General features: G+C 41.4%; 1 protein-coding gene across 3 annotated transcripts in view; it reads left to right on the top strand.

Moving 5' to 3' along the window:
• Positions 1 to 25,425, top strand: part of PSME3IP1 (proteasome activator subunit 3 interacting protein 1) — a 38,235-nt gene extending 12,810 nt beyond the window's left edge. Inside the window, exons 1-7 of one of the 3 annotated variants that reach the window (XM_060185508.1) lie at positions 5,210 to 5,229; positions 6,013 to 6,153; positions 6,608 to 6,706; positions 8,312 to 8,433; positions 13,861 to 13,994; positions 17,983 to 18,047; positions 22,813 to 25,425. In XM_060185508.1, coding sequence (XP_060041491.1) covers positions 6,027 to 6,153; positions 6,608 to 6,706; positions 8,312 to 8,433; positions 13,861 to 13,994; positions 17,983 to 18,047; positions 22,813 to 23,030 — 765 coding nt within the window. In that variant the 5' untranslated portion in view covers positions 5,210 to 5,229; positions 6,013 to 6,026 and the 3' untranslated portion in view covers positions 23,031 to 25,425. Of the gene's footprint in view, positions 1 to 5,209; positions 5,230 to 6,012; positions 6,154 to 6,607; positions 6,707 to 8,311; positions 8,434 to 13,860; positions 13,995 to 17,982; positions 18,048 to 22,744 lie in introns of those variants that run through there. The other 2 variants (XM_060185509.1, XM_016186848.2) reach the window with 2 other exon arrangements.

Below are 25,425 nucleotides of genomic sequence, written 5' to 3' on the forward strand. Positions count from 1 at the left end.
GCTATGTTTGTTAATAGTGAAGTTTTACTTATTTTGAATAGAGACAGAAAGAAATTAAAAAGAAAAGGGAGAGATAAAGAGAGAGTGAAAAAAAAAAGACCTGTAACATTTCACTGCTTTTGAAGCTCTTCCTCCCCCCATTTCCGCAGTTGGAGACTGAGGGCTTGAACCCTGGTCTTTGTGCACCGTAATGTATATGCTTTACTTGGTGCACCACCACCCAGCCTCAGATAGTGAAGTTTTGAATCCTGCAAAGATCTAAATATTTCTGAAGAACAACTATTATCAGTATTTTCAACAGTGATGGCCACTGTTTCATGAGCATGTCTTGTCCCTGTCTTTGACCTCTCCTAACTTGAAAGATGATCAAATTAATTAAGCAGAGAACCTATGAACTGAAGGAGGGGATCTTTTAGTTGTTGCCAGGGAATGAGGGCCTATAGAAAAAATACAGTTTAAAGAAGACAACTGATAAAACTGTTTTAATCACAGTCCTTTAATTCATGGGGCTTCATTATAACTAGGTGTGGTCATTTAACTTGTGATATTTATTTTGGGACGCGAGGAGTGTCACAATTATAATTTAGGTTTTTTCCTCGCAGAGCACTGCTCAGACCTGGTTTACGCTTGTGCAAGTACTGAAGCTGGAACCCTAGAGCCTCAAGCATGAGAGTTTTTGCGTAGCCATTTTGCTGCCTCCCACACTCTTTTATTAGTTTTAAAGAACAGACTTTGAAAAGTGTTTACTAGATTCAACTGCATGTGTTTTCAGGAAACCAACCCATGGAGAGTAGGCAAGAAATAGTTTCTAAGACCATTCATTGTCTCTAAATTAGCTTTATCTTATTATTTCTTTTCAATGGGGTGCTGAGGATGGATCCCAGAGCCTTACACACTGTGCCACTGCTCTCATTTTTTTTTTTTTTTTTTTTTGTATTTTGATGTGAGAGAAGGAGGGAGAGACACCCAAGCGCTGCTGTTGACCACCATCGCTTTTTGCCTTTGGTGCTCTGGTACCAATGATCAAGCCAGGGACTCATGTGCAAGGCATGCACTGTACTTGTTGAGCCATCTCCCTGGTCTCTAAATTTCCTTTTTCAGAATGTGTTTCTGCTTTATATTCATCATCCTTAGCCGGCTGCTCCTGTTTTGTGTGTGAAAGATAAAGAAGCTTTAACCTCTAGTAGAAACAATGTAGAAAGGAGTAAGGGTTTCTTGGAATTTTATGAATCTGTCTTTTCCCAAAGTGATGGATAAATGTTAATAGGGAAGGGGAGATTTGTGTTTCTTGAGAGTTTATCTTTCAATTCAACTCCATGTTCACATGACTTTTTTTTTTTAGTAGTTATTTTTTTTTAATTTCTTTTTTATTTAAGAAAGGATAAATTAACAAAACCATAGGTTAGGAGGGGTACAACTCCACACAATTCCCACCACCCAGTCTCCATATCCCATCCCCTCCCCTGATAGCTTTCCCATTCTCTATCCCTCTGGGAGCATGGACCCAGGGTTGTTGTGGGTTGCAGAAGGTGGGGAAGGTCTGGCTTCTGTAATTGCTTCCCTGCTGAACATGGGCTTTGACTGGTCAGTCCGTACTCCCAGTCTGCCTCTCTCTTTCCCTCGTAGGGTGGGGCTCTGGGGAAGCAGAGCTCCAGGACACATTGGTGGGGTCTTCAGTCCAGGGAAGCCTGGCCGGCATCCTGATGGCATCTGGAACCTGGTGGCTGAAGTAGTATTTCTTTTTTAAAAAATACTTATTCCCTTTTGTTGTCCTTGTTGTTTTATTGTTGTAGATATTATTATTGTTGTTGTTGTTGGATAGGACAGAGAGAAATGGAGAGAGCAGAGGAAGAGCGAAGCAACTCCCCTGCAGGTGGGGATCCTGAGATCCTTACGCAGGTCCTTGCGCTTTGTGCCAAGTGCACTTAACCTGCAGCACTACCGCCCAACTCCCCCCATGTTCACATGACTCTTAACAGGATCTGCTGTTTGTTTCAGGGATCTTTGTTAAAGTTAAATTAAGGTAGATTCTTCTTTTTCCTGAAACTCTACAAACTATGAAAACTAAATGATTTTACTTTCATTATTTTGTGTTATAAGTCTTATGAGTCTGAGATCTTTTTTTAGATGGAAACATGTTAGACTCTAGGTTGTATTTGAGGCTATTAAGAGATTCAATTAAAAAAGAAAAGGAAGTTTCAATTTTTAATGTATAGTGAGAATGAAGAGATACATTGCTGTATCCTAATATTTCCCAGGATTGAGTCATACTGCTTTGAGACACTTGTTTTTCTTTATTTAGTAAGATTAAATAAACTGAAATGTTTGACGCAGATAGTTACAGATTAAGAATTGTCTTTAAACAATGGCAGCATTGTCATGTTACTAAAGGGCTTTGGCTCTTTTTGTGTAGTCTCAGTGAATTGAAATCTATGCACAGATTTCATAGGGTCTAATTGAGTTTTAGGAACAACTTGTCCTACCAGTCAGATCTGCTTAGAGAAAGGAAATCAACTACCTTCAAAGGAATGCAGTGGTCCTTCTTGAAGTTTTTATATGTAGGTTGGATGAAGACCTGAGGGTGTATGGTGGATTCAGATGTTGAATGGACAGTCATAACTAGGTGGGCTGTAAGGACCTGTCATGCTCTGAGTCATTTACCAGGAAATAAGGGTAAAACCCAGATAGCTAATGTGGGGTAAAAATGTGAGAACTACAGCTAGTCGAGGATAAGCGTGGGGAAAATTTCACGTACAGTACACCATTCCCATCCATTAGAGTCCTACGTTTTTGGCATTCTTCCCTGGGACATTTAAGAAAATATTGGCTCTTGATTCATAAGAGGTCACTTGGCAGATTTTGAGCAATTTTTGGCATAGACACAGAGATTGAACAGTTTTATTTCTATAATAGGCCTCTGACTGGAGACATCGAGTGATGCTAAATCAGAAATGTCCAGGCTATGGGTATTAAGTGGGAGCTGCAACATGTCAATGATTGGGTTTTATTTCTAGTAAATTTCAAAATGTTCTTCTTACATTGAACTAATCTTCAGCAATAGTAGGATTTAGGCTGAGACTAGTCTTTTGTTGTGAATGCTTGGATTTATTTTCTTGGTTTCCATTTTCTGTCTTTATTAAGTATAAAGGCTAAAGCATTTTCAACACTAGCATTGATGTAAGAAGATGAAATGAACATGTCCTTTTTTTTTTTTTTTAAACCAGGTTCCCTGGTTTTGGGGGAGGGCTTAGTAAAGTGGGCATGAGTATGAATTTTTTATGTCAGAATTTGACTGGATTTGGGGGTTCTGTCATTCACCACTTTCATCACCTCTTTAGACAAGTGACCGAGCTTCTAGGCCTTAGTTTCTTCCTTCCTTCCTTCCTTCCTTCCTTCCTTCCTTCCTTCCTTCCATCCTTTCTTTGTTTCTTTCTCCCTGTCTCCCTTTCTTCCTTTTCCTTTCCTTTCCTTTCCTTTCCTTTCCTTTCCTTTCCTTTCCTTTCCTTTCCTTTCCTTTCCTTCCCTTTCCTTCTCTTCCTCCCCCTCCCCTCCCCCCTTCCTCCTCCTCCCCCGCCTCCTCCTTCTCCTTCTTCTACCAGAGCACTACTTATCTCTGGCTTGTGGTGTGGGGGACTCTGGAGTTTCAGGCACGAGAGTCTGTTGTTCATAACCATTATGCTATGTACCCCCATCCTAGACCTCAATTTCTTTATTTGTAAAGTGATAGTATTACTTACAGGGTCAACTTGAGTGTAAATGAGATACTATACATAGAAAATGGCAAGAGGTCAGTAAATGTTAGGCACTTTATTTCCTTGTTAGCAGTAGAAACACTTGTTATTCGGAGTTGTTGTCAATGGGTATTGAGTTGATGTGCCAGGTTATATTGACTGTGCTTCTTGCTAGGTATCATTATGTAAGACATGGCATGCTTGGTTAGAGAGTTAATTCCATGGTTCTTCAGAAGGAAAGAAACCAACAAAGCAAAGCAGAAATATCTAGTTTAAATGGAATAATTCATACTCCTGGATCTTTATTTCTTTTCCCTTCCTTTTTTTTTTTTAATATTTATTTATTTATTTTTATTAGATAGAGACAGATAAATTGAGGGGAAGGGGAGATAGAGATGGAGAGAGACAGAGTGACACCTGTAGTCCCGCTTCACCACTCGCGAAGCTTTCTCCCTGCAGGTGGGGACCAGGGGCTTGAACCCGGATCCTTGTGCACTGTAGTGTGTGCGCTTAACCAAGTGCGCCACCGCCTGGCCCCTTTTCCCTTCCTTTCTAAAGAGAAGTTCCAGTAGACATACATAGACCCAGTTTTTTGGATTGACCGCAGGACCTCATGCTTTCAGTCCATGATTTTATCCACTGCACCACCTCCCAGGTTGCCTAGGAGACCTGTTTGTCTTTTCTTTCTCTTTCTTCCTTACTTTCTTTTCTTTCTCTCTTCTTTTTTTTTTAAACTAGTCCACTGCTCAGCTCTGGCTTATGGTGGTGCAGGGGATTGAATTTGGGACTTCGGAGCCTCAGGCATGAGAGGGGAGACTTATGTGTCTAGAGGGACAGGAAAATATATGCAGTGTGAGATATACTAGGAAACACTGTATAATGAGAATTATTGAGGTTCTCTTATTTTGTTGATAGCATCAATGTTATTAAAACTACCAATATAATAAGGAAAATATAACTATGTATTTACATCAGTGACATGGTAAAATTATAATTTGGGCTTTTCTTTAGTGTTGAAGGGAATTTTAAGCTAGCTTATTGTTGGGGGAGAGAAAGAAAGCCAAGTCTGTTTGTTTCTCCCTCTCTCTCTTTTGAAGATTTATTTATTTATTAATGAGAAAGATAGGAGAGAGAAAGAACCAGACATCACTCTGGTACATGTGCTGCCGGGGATTGAATTCAGGACCTCATGCATGCTTGAGAGTCTAATGCTTTATCCACTGCACCATCTCCTGGACCACTGTTTGTTCCTTTTTAATTTTTTTTTTTTTTTTGAGAAATGAAAACATGGGCATGGTTTATTAACATTGTAACAAATGAACATGGATGATGAAATGAGTCCAGAGCTGGAAAGGCCACAGGTGTGTGAGGGCCAGTGAGAGGATGAAGTCTCAAAGCACCACAGGGTGAAGAGTCCGCCCCAATTGCGAGGGCTCCTGCGACACATCCAGGGCTTCTTCCTGTGCCAGCCGTTCCTCTGCCAGTCTTTTCTGTGGAGGTAGCTCACAGCCTCATGGCCCCTGTTGGGATGGCTGGTCCTGCTGTCCTGGGAGGTCCGGGAGTGGTCTCTGCTCATCGCAGAGCTGGACTCTGAAGGGTCTGGATGAGCCGTGTCCTGGTGCCTGTGGGTCCCTGGAGCTTGTGTTCCCAGCTGAAGCAGGCTGTAGGCACTGACCTTGGCACTTCTGCTTCTTCCTGGAGCTGTCCGGTGACGGCCGGGGGGCTGACAGATACATGCCCCATGTGTGGGGGTCCTGTGGTCCGGTGTCTGTGCTGACAGCAGGACTTGTGCAGCAGCCCGCAGGGGCTGCAGTGCAGCCGCATGTTGAAGTCATGGTCGTCTATAGAGATGTCTCCCAGCTTCAGACAGAAAGGGAGCGACCAGGGTCCCAAATGCCAGGTGCTTAGCACCCAAGGTGCCTTGGTCCCCTCAGCCTCCTGTGCTCTGTCCCAAGCCTGGCGCACACAGCAGGCGGAGGGCTGCTCCATGTCCTCGGTGGTTTCAGGGAACCCAGGTCTCCTGATCAACCCCACACCTGTCTGGCCTAGCCGAGCGCAAGAATCAATTTTTTTTTTTTTAAGATAGAGACAATAGGTAGAGAGATGAGAGTAAAAGAGACCACAGCACTGACTTCCTTCAGTGTGGTGGGGGCCGCATTTGAATCCATATTGACATTGCTCACATGGTAAATAAAACAACACAGTTTTCAAGTGAGCTATTTTGCTAGCCACATCTTTAGAACTTTAAGTGTAATTCTTAGTTGAAATTCTTTATTTGCAGCCTGATTGTCCATTATGGATGGAGGGGATGATGGTAACCTTGTTATCAAAAAGCGGTTTGTGTCTGAGGCTGAACTAGACGAACGGCGCAAGCGAAGGCAAGAAGAATGGGAGAAAGTTCGAAAGCCCGAAGATCCAGAAGGTCTGTAGGCTCGTAATTTGGCATGTGACTTAGTCACCTTTAATCCTCATTGTCTTGTAAAATAAGTAGTAATATTCTCATCTAAAGTGGAGGAATCTATATGTAAAGCCTCCATAGTTAGGAATGGGACCAGGAAACTCACATCCTTGCCCTTTCTACTTTACCACTGTGTCAGGAGTTTATGCGATTCTATTTCAGTCTGAACTGGTAGATCCTGAATCTGAACAATTTGAGAGCGCTATGGCTGGATTGGGATTGGGCTGCCCCCTCATCCAGTTAGCTGTCTCTGGCCATGAGTCCTGTTGACATTGGTAGTTAGCTTTGGGAATCACCAGGCCCTCTCTGAGGTGCAAAGGGAAGCTGTGGATTTTGTGCTATTTTTTATGAGTCAGCAGCAATGTGAAAAAAAAATTCTAAAGGCTGTATCTTTTCCCCCTACCCTTTCTTCTTTCAGAGTGTCCAGAGGAAGCATATGACCCACGGTCTCTGTATGAAAGACTACAGGAACAGAAAGATAGGAAGCAGCAGGAGTATGAGGAGCAATTCAAATTCAGTAAGCTGCAGAATCCCAGAGTTGCAGGGAATCCACCTGCTTGACACACTTTTGCTAACTCGCCGTGGGACTGTCTTGATTTTCAGGTGGCAAGGAGACAAGCTTCTCATTCTAAACCACATTGAACATTTTTGTTCAGAGCTGTAGATACTCATTGTAATTTTATACTGCTATCTAGTAGTGGAAACAATGTCTTGGTTTTATGCCATGTTCTCTTTAAGTCATGATGCTGAGAAGTTCTTTGTTCTAATCCTCTGAAGGAGCTGTTGTTTATTTCAATAATAATAATAATAATAATGGAAAGAGGGACAGGAGGGAAGGTGGAAGGCTGTTCTGGGCAGTGGCTCATTTGGCTGCAAGCACACAAAAAAGAAACCAGGGTTTAGCTGGTCCCCACCTGCACGGAGTGAAACAGTGCTACCAATGTCACTCTCCTCTATCTCCTCGTGCCCTCTCAGTGTCTCTCTTATCTCTATTCAAATTACAAAGTTTACAGATATACAAAAGAACTTCGCAGCCCAAAGGTAAATATGTTTAAAAAAAAAAAAAAAAAGGAAAAGTCTTTTATTTATTTATTTATTTTTTAAATATTTATTCCCTTTTGCCTTTGTTTTATTGTTATAGTTATTATTGTTGTTGTTATTGATGTCATCGTTGTTGGATAGGACAGAGAGAAATGGAGAGAGATGGGGAAGATAGAGAAGGGGGAGAGAAAGATAGACACCTACAGACCTGCTTCACCGCTTGTGAAGCAACCCCCCTGCAGGTGGGGAGCCGGGGCCTCGAACCAGGATCCTTGGCGGGTCCTTGCGCTTAACCCACTGTGTTACCGCCCAACTCCCTTTATTTAGTTTTTAAGACTTATTTAACTAGATACACTGCCACAAGAAAGATATATTGAAGAATATTTTTCAGGGGCTGGGCAGTGGTGCACTGGGTTGAGTGTACACATTATAGTGCTCAAGGACCTAGGTTCAAGCCCCTGGCAGGTGGGGACGAAGGACAAGCTTCATAATTGGTGAAGCAGTGCTACAGATGTCTCTTTTTCTCCTCTTCCCTCTCAATTTCTGTCTTTACCCAAAACAAATAAAATATTAAAAACTATTTTCCATCTAGCCTGCTAAGTAGTTCTTTCTCTTCTTTTTTTTTTTTTTTAGATTTTTTTTAAAAAATTCCTTTTTGTTGCCCTTGTTTTATTGTTGTAGTTATTATTGTTATTATTGATGTTGCTGGATAGGACGGAGAGAAATGGAGAGAGGAGGGGAGATAGAAGGAGAGAAATATAGACACCTGCAGACCTGCTTCACCACTTGTGAAGCGACTCCCCTGCAGATGGGGAGCTGGGAGCTTGAACCGGGATCCTTATGCCGGTCCTTGCGCTTTGCTCCACCTGCGCTTAACCCGCTGTACTGCTACTACCTGACTCCCTCTCTTCTTTTCTTTTTTAAAAAGACTATTTATGAAAGAGAGAGGACCAGGGTATCACTCTGATACATGTGATGCTGGGAATTGAACTTGGGGCCTCATGTTCAAGCCTCCAGTGTTTTATACACTGCACCACCTCCCAGCCCACAATTTAGAGTTGTTGTTTAATTATCTCCTTAGAAAACATGGTAAGAGGCTTAGATGAAGATGAGACCAACTTCCTTGATGAGGTTTCTCGGCAGCAGGAACTAATAGAAAAGCAACGAAGAGAAGAAGAATTAAGAGAACTGAAAGAATACAGAATATCCTTTGTATGTTAAGAGGACTCTCTACAGTGTAAGTTTTCTTTTCAACACCTGTGGATTTTTGTCTCTTCAGAAATAGAATAAAGGTCTTGTACTTGGCATTCTTAAAATTCAGCACTGATCTCCCTTTGGTCTGAATAATTGGCAGTGGTTTGTAGAGGTTATGTTGCCTACAAGAGTCTGTTGCATTGAAAAGGCCAGATCCTTTGGGATTAACGAAATTCTACTAGTCAGTACCACAGCTTCCTGTCTTGTTCAGTTCTTCTTCTTCTAGCGTTTGCCCTTCTTCCGTAGCCAGTCAACAGCGTCAGGTTGAAAGCTGTCAGGAGCTGCTTGTTGCTGGCTTTGAAAGTGACTGGGATCCATGTGGATTCAGTCAGCTAGGAAGGATCGTCAGTTTCCCCAATGAATGGGTACTCACGGGATGCACCACGAGAAGGTCGACCCAATGCATCCCATCTTGTTCAGTTAAACTCTGAGACAGATGGATGATGTGGTAATCTCATCCCAGGGAGGAATTGACTTCTGAGTTGTATTTATTTTATTTGAACAAATCCTCTAGTTAGTTTTTTTTTTTAAATAAAAATTTGTTTCTTTATTAATTTGGGGGGGGGGAGAAAAACTATAGCATCACTATGATTACAGGGTTCAAACTCAGGACCTTTTGCATTTTAACAAGTCAGACACTACCTCCCAGGTAGACTTGTGAGTTTGGAAAGAAATGTCTAGCAGCTCTCCTGTGTGCAACCTTATCTGCAGAGGCAGCCTACTCTGTCCCAATACAGGGGTAGAGAGAATTTACAAAAAAAAAAAAAAAAAAAAAACTTTACTTTTTTGGCATCCACTTAAATATCTTAGTAAGCATCTGACATATAACTTGGATGTATCAAAATTCTATACCTCCCTACTCCCCACTTTTCCTACTCTACCCTCCCCCTAAATTATTGTATTCTTGCTACTTCTTCTCCCACTGCAGTAAAACTGTTCTCTGGACAACCATGACTTAAGTTGTTTTTGCTTCTGCTATGGTATGCAGCAATGCATTTTCTAGACAATGAAGGGAACTTTTGGAAACACATAGGATTAGGTCACTAGTGGTTTCCTATTGCATTTAGACCATTATACTATCTACCCCATACACGTATTTATTTATTTATTTATTTATTTATTTATTTATTTATTTATTTATTTTACCAGAGCACTGCTCAGTTCTGGTTTATGGTGGTGCAGGGGATTGAACCTGTGCCTTTGGAGCCTCAGGCATGAGAGCATTTAGACCTAGATCTACATCCCCCCCCCCCTACAAGACTACATAATTTAGATTAACTTCCCTGTTGCATCTTGAGCTTTTTCCTGATGTTTCACTTTTACTTCCTGGGTTCACTGCAGGCTTTCTTTATGCTCCTCCTATAATGGTTTTGTGATTCCATCTCAAGACCATTATTTTTGCTTTTCATTGCCTGGCTTTGCTCTACATTTTCCAGGTCTCAGTTCATATCTTCCCTCCTTGTACAGACCTTCCCTTAGCAAACCCAGCCCATTTAAATTTTCAGTGTCACTTTTTAAATTATTACTTATTTTTTATTTTTTTAATATTTATTTATTCCCTTTTGTTGCCCTTGTTGTTTTATTGTTGTAGTTATTATTGATGATGTCGTTGTTGGATAGGACAGAGAGAAATGGAGAGAGGAGGGGAGGATAGAGAGGGAGAGAGAAAGACACCGGGAACCTTATGCCGGTCCTTGCGCTTGCACCACGTGCGCTTAACCCGCTGTGCTACCGCCCAACTCCCTAAATTATTATTTTAAAGAATATTTACTTACAAGAGAGAAAGAGAACACCAGAGTATGCTCTGGCACATGCAGTTCTAGGGCTAGAACTCAGGACCTCATGCTTGGCAATCTTAACTCCTTATCCCTTTAGTCACCTCTCAGGCCTGGAATGTTTTTGATTTTTACCAGGCCAGCCTTGTGGTATGGGGGATTGAACTTGGGACCTTGGAGCTTCAGGCACTAGAGTCTGTTTGCATAACCGTCTTGCTGTCTCCCCTACCCTGTAATGTCATTTTTAAAAACCACGTATTGGGGAGTCAGGCAGTAGCGCAGCAGGCGCAAAGCACAAGGACCGGTTAGGATCCCGATTTGAGCCCCTAGCTCCCCACCTGAAGGGGAGTCGCTTCACAGGCGGTGAAGCAGGCCTACATGTGTCTATCTTTCTCTCCCCCTCTCTGTCTTCCCTTCCTCTCTCGATTTCTCTCTGTTCTATCCAACAACAATAACAGTAATAAGAACAACAACAATGATAAGGGCAACAAAAGGGGGAAAATAGCCTCCAGGAACAGCAGGAGCCCCAGTGATAGCCCTGGAGGCAGAAAACATAAAAACCACATATTGCCACCTATAAGTCTTCATTTCTTTGCTTACTGGCTTATCTCTTTAATGCTACAATTTAAATCAAGCTCCATATGAACAAGGATTTGTTCATCACTGATTTCCCCTATAGTTGGTTATATTAGATTCTCAATATATCTGAATAAATTAATGACTCATAGGAAAGTTAATAAAAATCTCTCTGTCTCTCTCTTTTTTTTTTCCTCCAAGGAGGAAGTTTTTGGCAGTTCTAAGCTTATATGTTGAATAAGCCTCAGTAATGTGATTCATTGGACTTTACCCCTAAGATTGATGGTTGGCTTTGAATGTGCTAGTTGATTTTGTTTCATTTATGAGTGACATGGGAGAAAATGCCGACATTATATGCCAGATCCCCAGGGATTTGGTTTAATCAAGATGTCCGACTGTGACTAGTTAGGTGGTATCGTGAATTTGGAAAATTTGCTCTGCACTGGTCACAGAAGACTGGTTTGCAATCCCACCTCTACTAGTGACATTACAGTGTTATAATCAGATAGGCGCTGATACCACAGTTGCAATGATAGGGGTGAGACTAACTGACTCTTCTGAACTTCCTCTCCCGTACTCCTGACCTGGCAACCCCAGGATAATAATGTGTTAATGTTTGCAGTGATGAGCAGATATATGTTTTCTGTTGTTTTAGGCACCAGGCTTTTCCTCTAAGGAGTTACATTAATTACACTTCTCATTTGAATTATGTCTTGTTTTATGTGCTTAATTTAACAGACTAGCAAATAAGGCATAGAATGTCTCCCAATGCAGCATTCTAAAGATTAATGTTGGTGTGATATCATTGTGAGATTCCCTTGGCTTTTCAGTTTCAGTTCAAAAGGAGGAATGAACAGGGCAACAGTGATTTAAAAGAAACTTCTGTCTTGGTAACATTATAGTACAACACTGAGGAGGTACCAGGGGTCTTGGCTTTTATTGGAAACTTGGAGATGTCTGACTGTCTAGAAAAAAAAACTTAAAAAAAAAAAAAAAGGCAGGCCTCCCAGCCCATTGCGCTAATTCCAAGCACACACACACAAACCAGAGACAAGTTGAGATAGGAGTGGAAAGATTAGGCATTTTGTTGATTGAAGCTCTGAATTAGGAGCTAGTCCTTGGCTTTGCTTGGTGGTTATAATATGATACATTTTATAAAGTGATACTTGTGAATACTAATAAGCTGTGGTTTATACTATACAAACAATAGAACTCTTGTTTCAGATTAACTAGTACTTAGCAGTGTTATGGGTGTTAAAAATGCTGTCCCTTTTGAAAATGAATCATCTAGCACTGTGAGATTATCAAGACGTGTTTATGTATTTAAATAATTTTAGGGAGTAGTCCGGGAGGTGGCGCAGTGGATAAAGCATTATACTCTCAAGCTTGAGGTCCTGAATTCAATACCCAGCAGCCCATGTGCCAGTATGATGTCTGTTTCGTTCTCTCTCTCCTCCTATCTTTCTCATTAATATAAATATAACCTTTAAAAAATACTTTTAGGGAAAGAGGGACATATGGTGAGAATGGCTTCTGTTTTGGATTTGGACCTAAAATAGTATCTATTTTCACAGTAACCTTTAAAATACCAAATCAGTGAAACTCAGAATTGTACTGGTGAGCATTATATGGAATCTCCAGGGAGTTTAACACGTATTTAAGGCCACTAGTGAGCATATCAACAATTAGTACATGTAGAGTGATCAGAACTAGAATTTCTTTATAGACTCTTTCCTTTGGATCATTCATGCATGCTCCTTAGATTTCTTGGCCACTAGATGTCACTATTGTCCCAGTAAGACACTATTGTATTCTTAAGGGATTGTACGAAGGATTAGGGGTATAGCATAATGGTTATATATAGAGACTCTCGTGCCTGAGGCTCTGTAAAGTCCCAGGTTCAATCCCCCACACCACCATAAGCTAGAGCTGATCAGTGCTCTGGTAAAAAAAAAAAAAAAAAAAAAAAAGAATTATACAAGTACAAATACTTCCCTGTTGCATAACAGGTTCTGAAAAAAAAAAAGCATGAAAAACAAGTGAGAGAGGGGGCTGATGAAAAGAACAAAAGCAAATGAAAAACCTTGAGAGTCAGAGATTGACCCTAAGCATGAAAAACTAGTGTTACTAGTAAACTGGTTGTGATTTTAAAATCAACAACTTTGTTGTTGGTGTTGTTTTACTTTATTGAACAGAGATAGGGAAATCAAGAAACAAAGAGGAGATAGATAGGGAGGAGAGACACCTGCAGCCCCCACCACCTGTGAACGAGGTGTTTCCCCTGCAGATGGGCTGTTCTTTTTTAGAATTTAAAGCAGGTTCCTAGGCCTTGGAGATCCTCATCTAGTATGTTGCTACAAAGGAGTACCTTCTATAACAAGTCTCCCAGTGATCTGATGATGTTTTTGCACCAAATTAAGAATTAACCTTTATGATGTCTAAGACTGAATGCCACTAATAGTTATCAGACAGTCTGCACAATTTTATTTTATCCTTACAGAAAACCAATTTACTTTTTGTTAGTGTAATCACCTCTTTTTCTGTTCTGTTTCTTTGTTTTCCCCATCAAGCCTGTTACTGTCCATGCCTTTGATAATAGCAGATTTTCTGATTATACTTAGATTTTCACTGAGAATCAGAGAAGAGTTTCTTTGTATTCTTTGGGGGATGTGAGGGTGATCTGGATGTGACATTTGTCACCTCATTTATCCCGAGGGTTGGCAGGGTGGGTGTCCCCTTCCTCTCTCACCACTCCATGTGAATCTCTCCCAAAATTGTGTGCTTGGTCGAAGAGGACGGCCTCAGTCAAGGTGTTTGTGTTATTTTGTGTTGGACTTACCTCCTTTTGTGACCACCTTTATTTCTCTCTACATTGTCTGTTTTTGTTTGTTTATTTTTATATAAGTAGCCAAAATACTGCATTGCAGATCTGAGATGCTAGTGCTTTTTGTCTCTCTTCTCTTGCTTTATGATGGTCCTACCCTAACTCTTTTTGTTTAGTTTTGACCCTTAACCTGTAACTCACAGTAACCTCAACAAAGTTGGAGTTTCTTCTGAAAACAAAAAGGAAGTGGAGAAGAAACTGACTGTGAAACCCGTAGAAGCCAAGAACAAGTTCTCCCAGGCAAAGCTGTTGGCAGGAGCTGTGAAGCATAAGAGGTTAGTCAGCAGTCACATAACTTAAATCTGACTGTGGACTCTGACATGCCGTATATGTATGTGTAATGATTTACATACACACATATGGATAATAATAAAGAGTTGTTTACTAATGAGAGAACTGAAGCAGTACTGTGACACACAGCACTGGGGATGAAATTCATAACACATACAGGTCCAGTGCTCTGCCACTGTACCACTTCTCCACCTCTGAAATACCTGTTTTAATGTAGTCAGAGTTAAATGTTACATAAACATTAATCTTGATGAAATTCCCCTTATAGCTCGATCTTTCTCCTTCCAGGCTTAGTGCCTTCTCTGATTGATTATTTAATGATTTTATTATCTTCATTTATTTGACAGAGACAGCCAGTAATTGAGAGGAAGAGGGTGAGAGAGAGAGAGAGAGAGAGAGAGAGACACCTGCAGCCCTGCTTCACCACTTGGGAAGCTTTCCTCCTGCAGGAGGTGACTGGGGACTCGAACCTGGGTCCTTGCACATCGTAACATGTGCGCTTAACCAGTGTGCCACCACCCAGCCCCTCTCTGATCGATTGTTCACTATGATAATAGCTCCTTGTCATTGTGTAACTGCCGTATGCCAGGCACTGTTTGGTTGCTTTCCATACAGGGTGCCATGTACTCCTTTGGACAAGCAGATGAGGTATAAGTTACCAGCATCCCTGCCTTACAGATGAACTGACTAAGGATCTGAGAGGTTGAGAACCTGTGCCCAAGGTCACAACGCAGTAGAACAGGGGTTCACTAGTTGAGCATCTCCATTTCTAGGCAAATAATATAGTTAAGTTCTGTGAAATAATTAGCATGAAGTATAATTAGAGCAGGAAGGAGGAAATACATAACTCTGCCTACAGGGGGTATGTGTGCTCCTGTGGGGAAAGTTAGGGAAAGCATTAGAAAGGAGATGTTGATTGTGGAGGAGGACTGGGGGTTTCATAGACAGAAAAGGGGAAGGGAGAGCATCCCTGCCAGGCGGGTAAGCTGCTGCCAGGCCATTGGGGCCTGGCAGGACCTGGCAGCTGTCACAGGGCTACTGTCCTGGCTGGGCCTCTTAACTGACTGGGGTGTCAGTGCTGCCTAGAGATCTTGATAAGTTCTTTGTTAGATTTGTTCCTCCCTTTCCAAATTTTGAATTGGTACCATCGGGTCATTTCAATTGGACCTACCATACCCTGGGTAAAATGACGTTATATAAGTGCAGTCAAGTCTGTTAGGAAAATCAATACGGTATATTGACGATCAGCCACATATATGGAAGGGAGTGTACTAATGCAGTCTGTGGCTGGCACACCTTTAGCTACAGATGTTCCTGGGGACATTGCTTACACGTGGAAATGTCACCGTGGTATAGCTGCAGAGGGGAAGGAGTTTCACTAGTCTGAAAACAAGTTACTGAGCCATAAATAATCCCTTTCAGATTTTCACAAAAGCTTTATATGCTCAGACCATTTTCTTTCAGGATTTGAACCTCAGTCAGTTTTACTGAACTGTAAGAAGGGACACTCTAGGTAGGCAATTAGCTGCCTTTCAGAAGTAGCTTACTGATGTCAGAAATGGGTGTTTTAAGGGCTGGGGACACAGCATAATGGTTATGCAAAAAGACTCTCATGCCTGAGGCTCTGAGGGCCCAGGTTCACTCCCCAGAGTTGAGCAGTGCTCTCTTGTCCCTTGGTCTCACTCTCTCTCTTTCCCCCTCCCGCCCTCCAATTCCCCCTCTCCCCTCATTAAAATAAAATAAATTATGGGAGTTGGGCTGTAGCGCAGCGGGTTAAGCGCAGGTGGCGCAAAGCACAAGGACCGGCATAAGGATCCCGGTTCGAACCCCGGCTCCCCACCTGCAGGGGAGTCGCTTCACAGGCGGTGAAGCAGGTCTTCATGTGTCTTATCTTTCTCTCCTCCTCTCTGTCTTCCCCTCCCTCTCTCCATTTCTCTCTGTCCTATCCAACAACGATGACAACAATAATAACTACAACAATAAAACAACAAGGGCAACAAAAGGGAATAAATAAATAAAATAAAATAAAATATTTTAAAAAATAAATTATATATATATATATTCGGTGTTTTAACTATTTTACTGAGTCCATAGAACACCTTTCAAACAGATTCTATATTAGCTTATTTGATGACATAGGTTTACTCCCTTTTGAGTTTGGAAACTACATCATTTATTGTTGTTTTGTATACCAAGGTGATAAATTAGTCTCCTGGGGCAGAAGCTCTTAATCTACCCAGTCCTGGGTTTATAGGAAGCATCTGGGTATTTGCTAATACTGTGAACTCCAGACCTCACTTTTAATTCTTGTTGAGTAATTTTGCAGTGGGGTCTTATTTTAAAGTTCCATAGATCGGCTTTAATGCCAGAATATTAATAACATTGAGTCTACCACTGAGCATCTTAACATCCTATCTCCCTACCCTGCCATCTTCTGTACCCTAAGGTCATAGGTAATGTTTCCTCTAAATATTTGAGTTTTTTCTTTCGTATGGAAATTGATTTTTGTGAAAGGGGGTAGGAACTCCATTTGTTTTTTTTCTTCAAATAAAAAGCTAATTTTCTAGCTGCCTTTATTAAATAATTCTGCCTTTCCCCAGTGATCTATTATGCTACCTCTCTTGTAACAAATTTTCATATGATATTTACCTTTTGTTATTGATGTCTACCTTAATTGCATTTCAGTTTATATGTACTATTCTTCTGAAATTGCTTTAGACTTACTTTGTGACCCATCATTGAGGTTGATTTTTTTTTTTTTGCCAATTTCCCAAGTGAGCCTGATAATTCTTACTTATTCCTTTTTGTTGCCCTTGCTGTTTTATTGTTGTAGTTATTATTGTTGTTGTCATTGTTGGATAGGACAGAGAGAAATGGAGAGAGGAGGGAAAGACAAAGGGGGAGAGAAAGATAGACATCTGCAGACCTGCTTCACTGCCTGTGAAGCAACTCCCCTGCAGGTGGGGAGCCGGGGGCACGAACCGGGGGGCACAAATTGGGATTCTTATGCAGGTCTTTGCACTTCGCTCCACATGTGCGCTTAACCTTCTGGGCTACCACCCGACTCCTGGAGAATTCTTTTTTTAACTTATGTGCCCTATGTAGGAACAACAAAACAAGTTTGTTAACTGCATTGTTTAAATCTTCTACATCACTGGAATGTCACTAAAGATATTTCCTTTAGTCTCTCATAAGTTTACTACATATTTTGTCACTTATGAATTTGTCTCGATATCCCTGAAAATCTGTCATTCTAGCCTGCCAAGATGAATGATAAGAACAAGGAATTTGAAATTTAGATGGGGGAGGGGCGGGAAGGGAGACAACATAGTGATTATGCAAAAGACTTTCATGCCTAAGGCTCTGAAATTCCAGGTTCTATCCCTCACACAACTATAAGCCAGAGCTGAGCAGCTGAACAGTGCTCTGGTATATGTATCTCATTAAAAAAAATATATATATATACATATAGGTATATATATATGTATATATATATGTATACAGACACACACACATATACTTTTAAAGATGTTTAAAAAAGGAATATAGGTGAACCAACACTGTACTTGCTTTTTTCTTTTTTTCCTTTATTGGGGGGATTAATGGTTTATAGTTGGCAGTAAAATATAGTAGTTTGAACATGTGTAGTTTTTCTCAGTTTTCCACGTAACAGTCTAACCTCCCCACCTTGGTCCTCCTTCAACATCATATTCCAGGATCTGAACACCCCCACCCCTACTCCAGGGTCTTTTACTTTGGTGCAATAAATAAATCTTTTAAAAAATGAAAATAAATTGTCTTTATAACTAATAATATAAGGAGAAAAAAATTAGAGCCTGAAATTAAAATGGTATCTGTTCATCCCAGCTCCTCAGAGCTATTTATGTAAATGGTTATTGGAACGCCCACTTCTCTACGCTTTGATCCCCAGGATTGGATGTAGTTCAAGTGATTGTGGTTTTTCCCTTACAGCTCAGAGAGTGGCAACAGTGTGAAAAGACTGAAATCAGACCCTGACCCAGATGACAAGAATCAAGGTGGGTGGTAGCTCTCCTTTTATTACTCATAAGACACATGAACCATAGTAAAGGACTGAAATGCACTGCCTCTGTACTTTTATCTCTAAGCAGGCCTGCCTAAACTTAACTTACCAAACCATGTTACAGCAGTCAGGATGTCTACTCAAGTATTTTTTTTTTAAAAATTTATTTATTCCCTTTTGTTGCCCTTGTTGTTTTATTGTTGTTGTTATTGATGTCGTCGTTGTTGGATATGACAGAGAGAGAAGGGGAAGACGGGGGGAGAGAAAGATAGACACCTGCTTAACCGCTTGTGAAGCGACTCCCCTGCAGGTGGGGAGCTCGGGGCTCGAACCGGGGTCCTTGCACTTTGCGCCACCTGCGCTTAACCCGCTACACTACCACCTGACTCCCTATACTCAAGTATTTTAGCTGCCCTACAAAGTATGTTAGAAACTGGTGGAAGTGATAAATGACATTTGTGCTCTCCCAGGAGTCCTTGTGAAACCAAAGCCCTGGTCGGATCACCTCTGCTCACAAAAGGTTCTTCTCTGTCTCCCCCAAATATCAAGTTTCTGATTTCACCTGGCCTGCTACTGATGAGAGGTCAAATGCTTGGCTCCTGCTAATGGCTGGATTGGATTGAGCCTAGATGCTTTAATACAGTCCCCAGGAATATACTTTCTTTTGTGGTGACTTTCATGTGATCAGATCTGCCTCTGTATTAAGTGGCATGAAGTTATAAGTGAAAGTGAGCATTTCTGGGGCTGGACCAGGAATGAAAAATTCAAAAAAATCTTTGTTTCTGCGCCTATCTGTGTGGGACTTTGTGCTAAACTCAGTGGGCTATCTATAAAATCAGATTGAATATTTATTTCTCTCTCCAGAAAAAAAATGGATACTTTGAAATATTTATTTACTGAGCACCCTGTATGTCACTATACATATACATTCCTTATGTATATGTATGTCCAGAGCTATTTAGTGTATATGCAGTCATATATATATATATGTGTGTGTGTATATATATATACACATATGTATATATATATATATATATATACATATATATATGTTTTGGTATGATTAGACATTTAGATGATATACTGAATCTCATCATAAAGATTAACAGTTTTAATATATATCCAGTCTTATTTATATATTTATGAGCATAAATCCGTATTATCAAATTGTTCTATTCATACTTCTTTTAAACATAACTGCAATAACACTGGCATACATAGAATAATGACAGTATTTTCTAACAACTATTACATTCACTTTGTTGGGTTATTCAATAACTCTATTTTAACTTTCTGAAGAACCGCCAAACTGTTTTTCAAGCTGCTACCCATTTTTCCGTTCTAATAGCAGTGTATGTCGGTTTCTTCACAGCCTCATCAGCACTTGTTTATTAACTTTTGTTGTTGTTAAATCCATCCTTGTGAGTATAATTAATACTTCATTGTGGTTTTGATTTACATTTCCTTAATGACTAAGATGTTATTAGCATCAGGTTCTTAATGATTATTTGTATATTTGCCCCAAGTCCTGAGCTTATTCTTAAATCACTTGTCTTTTCATTGTTGAGTTATAGGAGTTTAAGCCCCCTGGTCCCCACCTGTGGAAGTGAAGCTTCTCAAGCAGTGAAGTGGTTCTTCATGTGTCTCTCTTCCTCTTTGAACTTACTCTGTCTCTCACCCTATTCAGTAAAAAGGCCACCAGGAGTGGAAGAGCTGTACATGCACTAAATCCTAGTGATAATTTTTTAATACAAAAAATCGCTGCTTTATAAGGGTTCTTTATATATATATATATATATATATATATATATATATATATATATATATATATTCATTCAGGATACCATACACTTGCCAAATTTCTGATGTATTGGTATTTTCTCCCTTCTTGTGGGTTGTATTTTTTTGGAGCCCAAAAGTTGTACATTGTAATGTCATCTATGAACTTTGCTTTGGTTGCTTGTTTGTGATTTAGATGTTAAATCCCACATGCCTCCCATTCATTCTTGTAGAAAAAACCTGAACAATGCCTATCCTTTTGCTAGGAGTTAAAACTCTGTATCTTCCTGGACTGGGGAGGTAGCATAATGGTTAAGCAAAAAGACTTTCATGCCTGAGGGCCCAAAGGTTCCAGGTTCAGTCCCCAGCACTTGCAATAAGCCACAGTTGAGTAGTGGCCTGGTAAATGAGAACAAATAGTAAAGAATATTTCCTGAAAAGTGCTTCAAAGTCTTGTCCCTGGCAGTAGAATTTGTCGCCTCAGAAGATAGCTCTGTGACCCTAGTACAGGCTTCTTCTTTCTGGAGACTCCGGGCTTAAGCTCTAAGCAGAGCATGTGAATGCCCAGATTTGCTTCATCTACTTGCAAGTCACGCATCTAAATCCCAAGAACATTGTCTATCAGTGATTTTCAGTATTAATTTGGTATGACAGTGTGGTCCTGCAAATGCAGAAGCTGGCAGGAAACTTGACCAAATGGGTAAGGTCAGAGGGCGTCATTTTGTTCTTTTTAGATAGATAGTTGCTTTTGGAATGAAATTTGTCAGAGTTGCAGTCTCTTTTTCTTTCTTTCTTTCTTTCTTTCTTTCTTTCTTTTTTTTTTTTTTTTGTTTGTGAAACTTTCTAAATAATGGGGAGATTTGTTTGGTTTTTCAGTCTTAAACCCAGTTGGTTCACAGTGATTCCTTGGTTGCTTTTTTGTGTCTAGCTTCCATCCTTCCCTAAGGCTAACTCTGATTATCCATAGTTACTTTACATTGAGACTTTTCTGTCTAAGGTGGGCCTTAAAATTCAGTTCACACCTGTAATATTGAGTAAGCTGACAAATACCACAAAACAGCATCATATAAATTACTTTTTCCAGTAACTTGCTCTTTACAAGGTAACAAATTTTAAATCAGATTCCTCAAAGTTTTTCAATGGAAGACTGAAAATAACTCTAATTCGGTGTTGTGGCCCAAATTTCACATCCCTCCTCTCCCTCCAAATTTATCCATTTGTAATAAGACTCTATAATCAACTGTCTTTTAACACATTCTTCTGCTCTCACATTGTGAGTATACTTGTAGCCTGACTGTTGCCATCTTTGCACCCTTTGTCAGCTCTCAGTTTAGTATTCTTTATTTCATTTTTTTTTTTCCTCCAGGGTTATTGCTGGGCTCGGTGCCTGCACCATGAATCCACCGCTCCTGGAGGCCATTTTGCCCCCCTTTTGTTGCCCTTGTTGTTGTAGCCTTGTTGTGGTTATTATTATTGCCATTGTTGATGTTGTTCGTTGTTGGATAGGATAGAGAGAAATGGAGACAGGAGGGGAAGACAGAGAGGGGGAGAGAAAGACAGACACCTGCAGACCTGCTTCACCGCCTGTGAAGCGACTCCCCTGCAGGTGGGGAGCCAGGGGCTCGAATCAGGATCCTTATGCCGGCCCCTGCACTTTGTGCCACATGTGCTTAACCCATTGCGCCACCGCCCGACCCCCTATTTCATTTTTTAATCATGAGAGAGAGAGAGAGAGAGAGAGAGGTGAAGGGAAAGGGAAGAGAAGGGGAAGGGGAAGGGGAAGGGGAAGGGAAAAGGAAAGGGAAGGCAGAGAGCCAGGACCAAACTACCCATCTCTGGCAAAAGGTGGTGCTAGGGATTGAACTTGGGGCTTTTGGGGCCCCACACATGTAATGTGGTGCTGCATCAGTCTTAAACTACTTTCCTGAATCATATTACTTGTCTGCATCTCCATGTTTTGACATGGTTTATCTTTAGCAGCTTTCCCCCCCCACTCCTTAGGACTCACTGTAAAGCGAGTGAATACACCAAGCACCTGAACTCTGTGTGCTAGTTGTTTTCAGTCTCTTTTTTTTTAGCTTCTCAGTGTTTGTTTGTTTGTTTGTTTGTTTTCTTTCCCCTTTATTCTTCCTCCTGGTTTCACATTCTTGGAACCTTTTATCCTTCTCACGTTTAATATGAGGTGTCGGTTTGTTATAGCAAAAATCCTGGAAGGTAATTTTCTTGTGGGCCTTACACAAAGGCTTGAGCTCCAGCTTGTACTCTATATGAGCATTGCTGTCTCTTCATACATTGCCTTTTGATTCAGATTCAGTTCTTTATTCTGTGTGGCTTATCACCCAAACCAAATCACTCGACTTCCCTCATCAGTGACATGGGAGATAATACCTATGTCAGGTTGTTGTAGTGATTAAACAAGTCAGGATACATCTAGAGGGAGGAAGAAATGGTGGAAGGGAGTTCTTCACTTTTGCTGTGACCTTCTCTCTCTTTTTTATTTATTTTTATTTGTTATTAGATAGAGACAGAGAGAAATTGAGAGAGATAGGGAGATAGAGAGGAATAGAGACAGAGAGACACCTGCAGACCTGCTTCACTCTGCAAGTGGGGAGCCGGGTGCTTGAACTGGGATCCTAACCGGTCCTTGCGCTTTGCGCCATGTGCATTAACCCGTTGTACTACCGCCAGACTCCCCAAGTCCTATTTTCTAAGTTGAAGTTTGTGGTCACTGAGGTAGAAGACTAACTGTGGTTCCTGAGGCACAAATAAACAAAAACCACCAGCTATTCGGTGACATTTTGCATGGTCTGAAACCATTCTCTGAGTGTGACTTCACTCCTCTCAATTATAACAAAGGAACAGAACTGTAAAGTATGATGCAAGACTGTTGACTGCATTTTTTTTTTTTCGCAGCTCCCATGGGCATAGTGCCTGGAACATGGAAAGCATTACCATCAATTTCCCTTCCTCCTCTTTTGCAGAAGCTCCATCCTGTATATCTGTTGGAAGCACATCCCTGAGTGGTCCCTCCATCCACTGCCCCTCTGCCGCCGTCTGCATTGGTATCCTGCCAGGCCTGGGTGCCTACTCTGGGAGCAGCGACTCCGAGTCCAGCTCAGACAGCGAAGGCACAATCAGTGCCACTGGCAAGATCGTTTCCTCCATCTTCCGAACCAACACCTTCCTCGAGGCCCCCTAGCTCCAGTGTCCTCATCACTGAGACCTCCTCCCCAAGAATAGACTGGACAGTTCATTCTACCCACGGGCATTATCTCTGTCAGAAAACTCGTTTGCCTGCTTCCTGTGCACACCGTGACATTTTTAACCTCCTCTGAAAATATGCCAGACCCCACTCGGGGCCTGGCCTGTGTTTGTTTTCTATTTCCACTCTATTTCAAATGCTCCAGACCTGTCCTGCTGCCTCCTCCCTCAGTAATGTGGTGGAGTAGAGGTCAGCCCCCTGAAAATGCCCTGGGGAGTAGACACCAGTGGGCTCACAAAGCGTTAGGGTCATAATGGTTTCTTGTTTTGTTTTCCCTTTCCACAATAACACAAGGACAGTTACTGAACAGTTTATTATTTAAACTATTCTGAGTGAACATGTCATTTGGTTATACTGCATTGTAGAGCATGTGGGGGAAGAGAACTGGCCCAGGTGATGAAATGGCGTGTCCCCTAGAATTTAACCTATTCTTCCTGTTGTGTGACTAAGTAAAGATGATAAGCTGTATCTACAAGGGGCGTCACTTCATTCACTGTGAAGTTTTGCCTTACTCTTAGTCATTTCTCCTCCTCCGTCTCCTCTTCTTCCTCCTCCTCCATATATCCAGTCTGACTGAGATCCCAAAGGATCTTAGGCCTTATGTCATCATGGCCAGAAATCAGATGTGCTGGTAGGTGTGTGGACAAGTTGGCTCATTTCTCACAGCTTCTGGATCCCGATATTGCAAAGCTGTACGGTACACTTGAACTTGCTGACTACTGCTGGTGCTCTGTCAAGGCTCTTTTCTGGTATACTTATGACTTCTAACAATGAAAACTATTTCTAGCCTGTAGGTGCTGCCTCAGCCCTTGTTGCTTTTATGTGTTGCCCTGTTGCTTTTTTAGTTCCCACACAGGGCAGCTCCATGGCTGAGCAGCCACGACTTAGTGGCACTGTTCTCCTTCTCTTCCTGTAAAGGGAGAGAAGTGGTATGAAGGCCTCAAGGACAGAGGTAGGCATGGACTTTGGTAGGGAAAAAAAATCCACAGGCACCCCTGCTTCAGGACGGTGGGCCAGTAGGGTCGTCACCCCCCCCCCCCCCCCCCCGTGGTTCCTACGTCAATTGTTGTACTTCCTCGGGTGTGAGACAGATAAAGACGCACACAGAATGTGTTGACTCTGTGATGCTGTCAGGCAGAGAATCTGCCTCATTTTAACGTGGGCAGAGAGGCCCCTGGATCTTGTCCAATTCACTCCTTTCCCCTTCCAGTGCAGTGACACTATGATGCCTGCTGGCAGATGGTGTCTTTCCTTCACCCATAACTGATGCCTTATGAGTTCTTCCTCCTTTTCAGAACTACTCTGTGCTAATTGTTCCTGACTGTCAGCAAAGACATCACAGCTCCATCCTAGCAAACAAGACATTTAGGTAAAACTGTGTAGGCACCTTCTGCCTCTGTGCTTCATTGTTCCTGTGATTGTGCTGTCATTATGACAGCATGTACCCAGAGCACCCTCGCAACATTTCATGAGGTAGACCAAGGAATCAAAGCCACCATGAGATAGGGTTTGATTTTCAAGAGGCCGTTATTATACCTCATGGCCTCTGTTGATGTAGAAAGAAGGGGCAAAAAGTTTCAGAGATTAAAAACACATTAGTTTGAGAGCTAATATGGCCAGTGGAAACCAAGGCCTTACTTTTACTGTACTGAGTCTTGTAATCCCAACTCTATCCCCATCCACTATAGCAACTCAACAACGTCTCCTTTGTGCTGAGAAGGTGGAGACACTTCAAAATGCAATGTCCGCTCTTGGTGTCTCAGGAGAGACAGAGGGTCACTAGTGATGATTTCATTGCACTTGTGAGTGTAGAGCCTTGGAATGGAGATACAGGTTCTTTATAGCAAGGCAGGGGTTAGTCTGCCCGGGTGAGAAAGCAGCACTGGAAGGCCTCAGACTCAACAGAGAACAGAGGAAAGGAAGGAAAGGGAAGTCTAGCTTTCAGCCATAAAGCTTCTGCCTTAATAACTGGGATTTTATAACTAGGTTATAAGGGACACAAGCAAAGTTTTTTTTTTTTTTTTAATTTTATGTAAGCCTGCATATAAAAGTTATACTTGTAGTATTCCTCTAATTCTTGAACCTTGTGGGGGAGAAGGCTTGTCTATAAAGAATCCCATTGAAGGCTGGGTAGTGGTACACCTAGTTGAACACACACATTATATTGTTCAAGGACCCAGGTTCAAGCCCCTAGTTCCCACCTGCAGGGGGGGTGGAGGGGGAATTGTAGCTTCATAAGTGGTAAAGCAGTACTGCAGATATCTCTCTCCCTCTCTCCTCCTTTCCTCTCAATCTCTGTCTCTATTCAAAATAAATTTAAGAAGGAAACCTA

The sequence above is a fragment of the Erinaceus europaeus genome, chromosome 2, assembly GCF_950295315.1.
Source record: "Erinaceus europaeus chromosome 2, mEriEur2.1, whole genome shotgun sequence".
Taxonomy (NCBI): Eukaryota; Metazoa; Chordata; class Mammalia; order Eulipotyphla; family Erinaceidae; genus Erinaceus; species Erinaceus europaeus.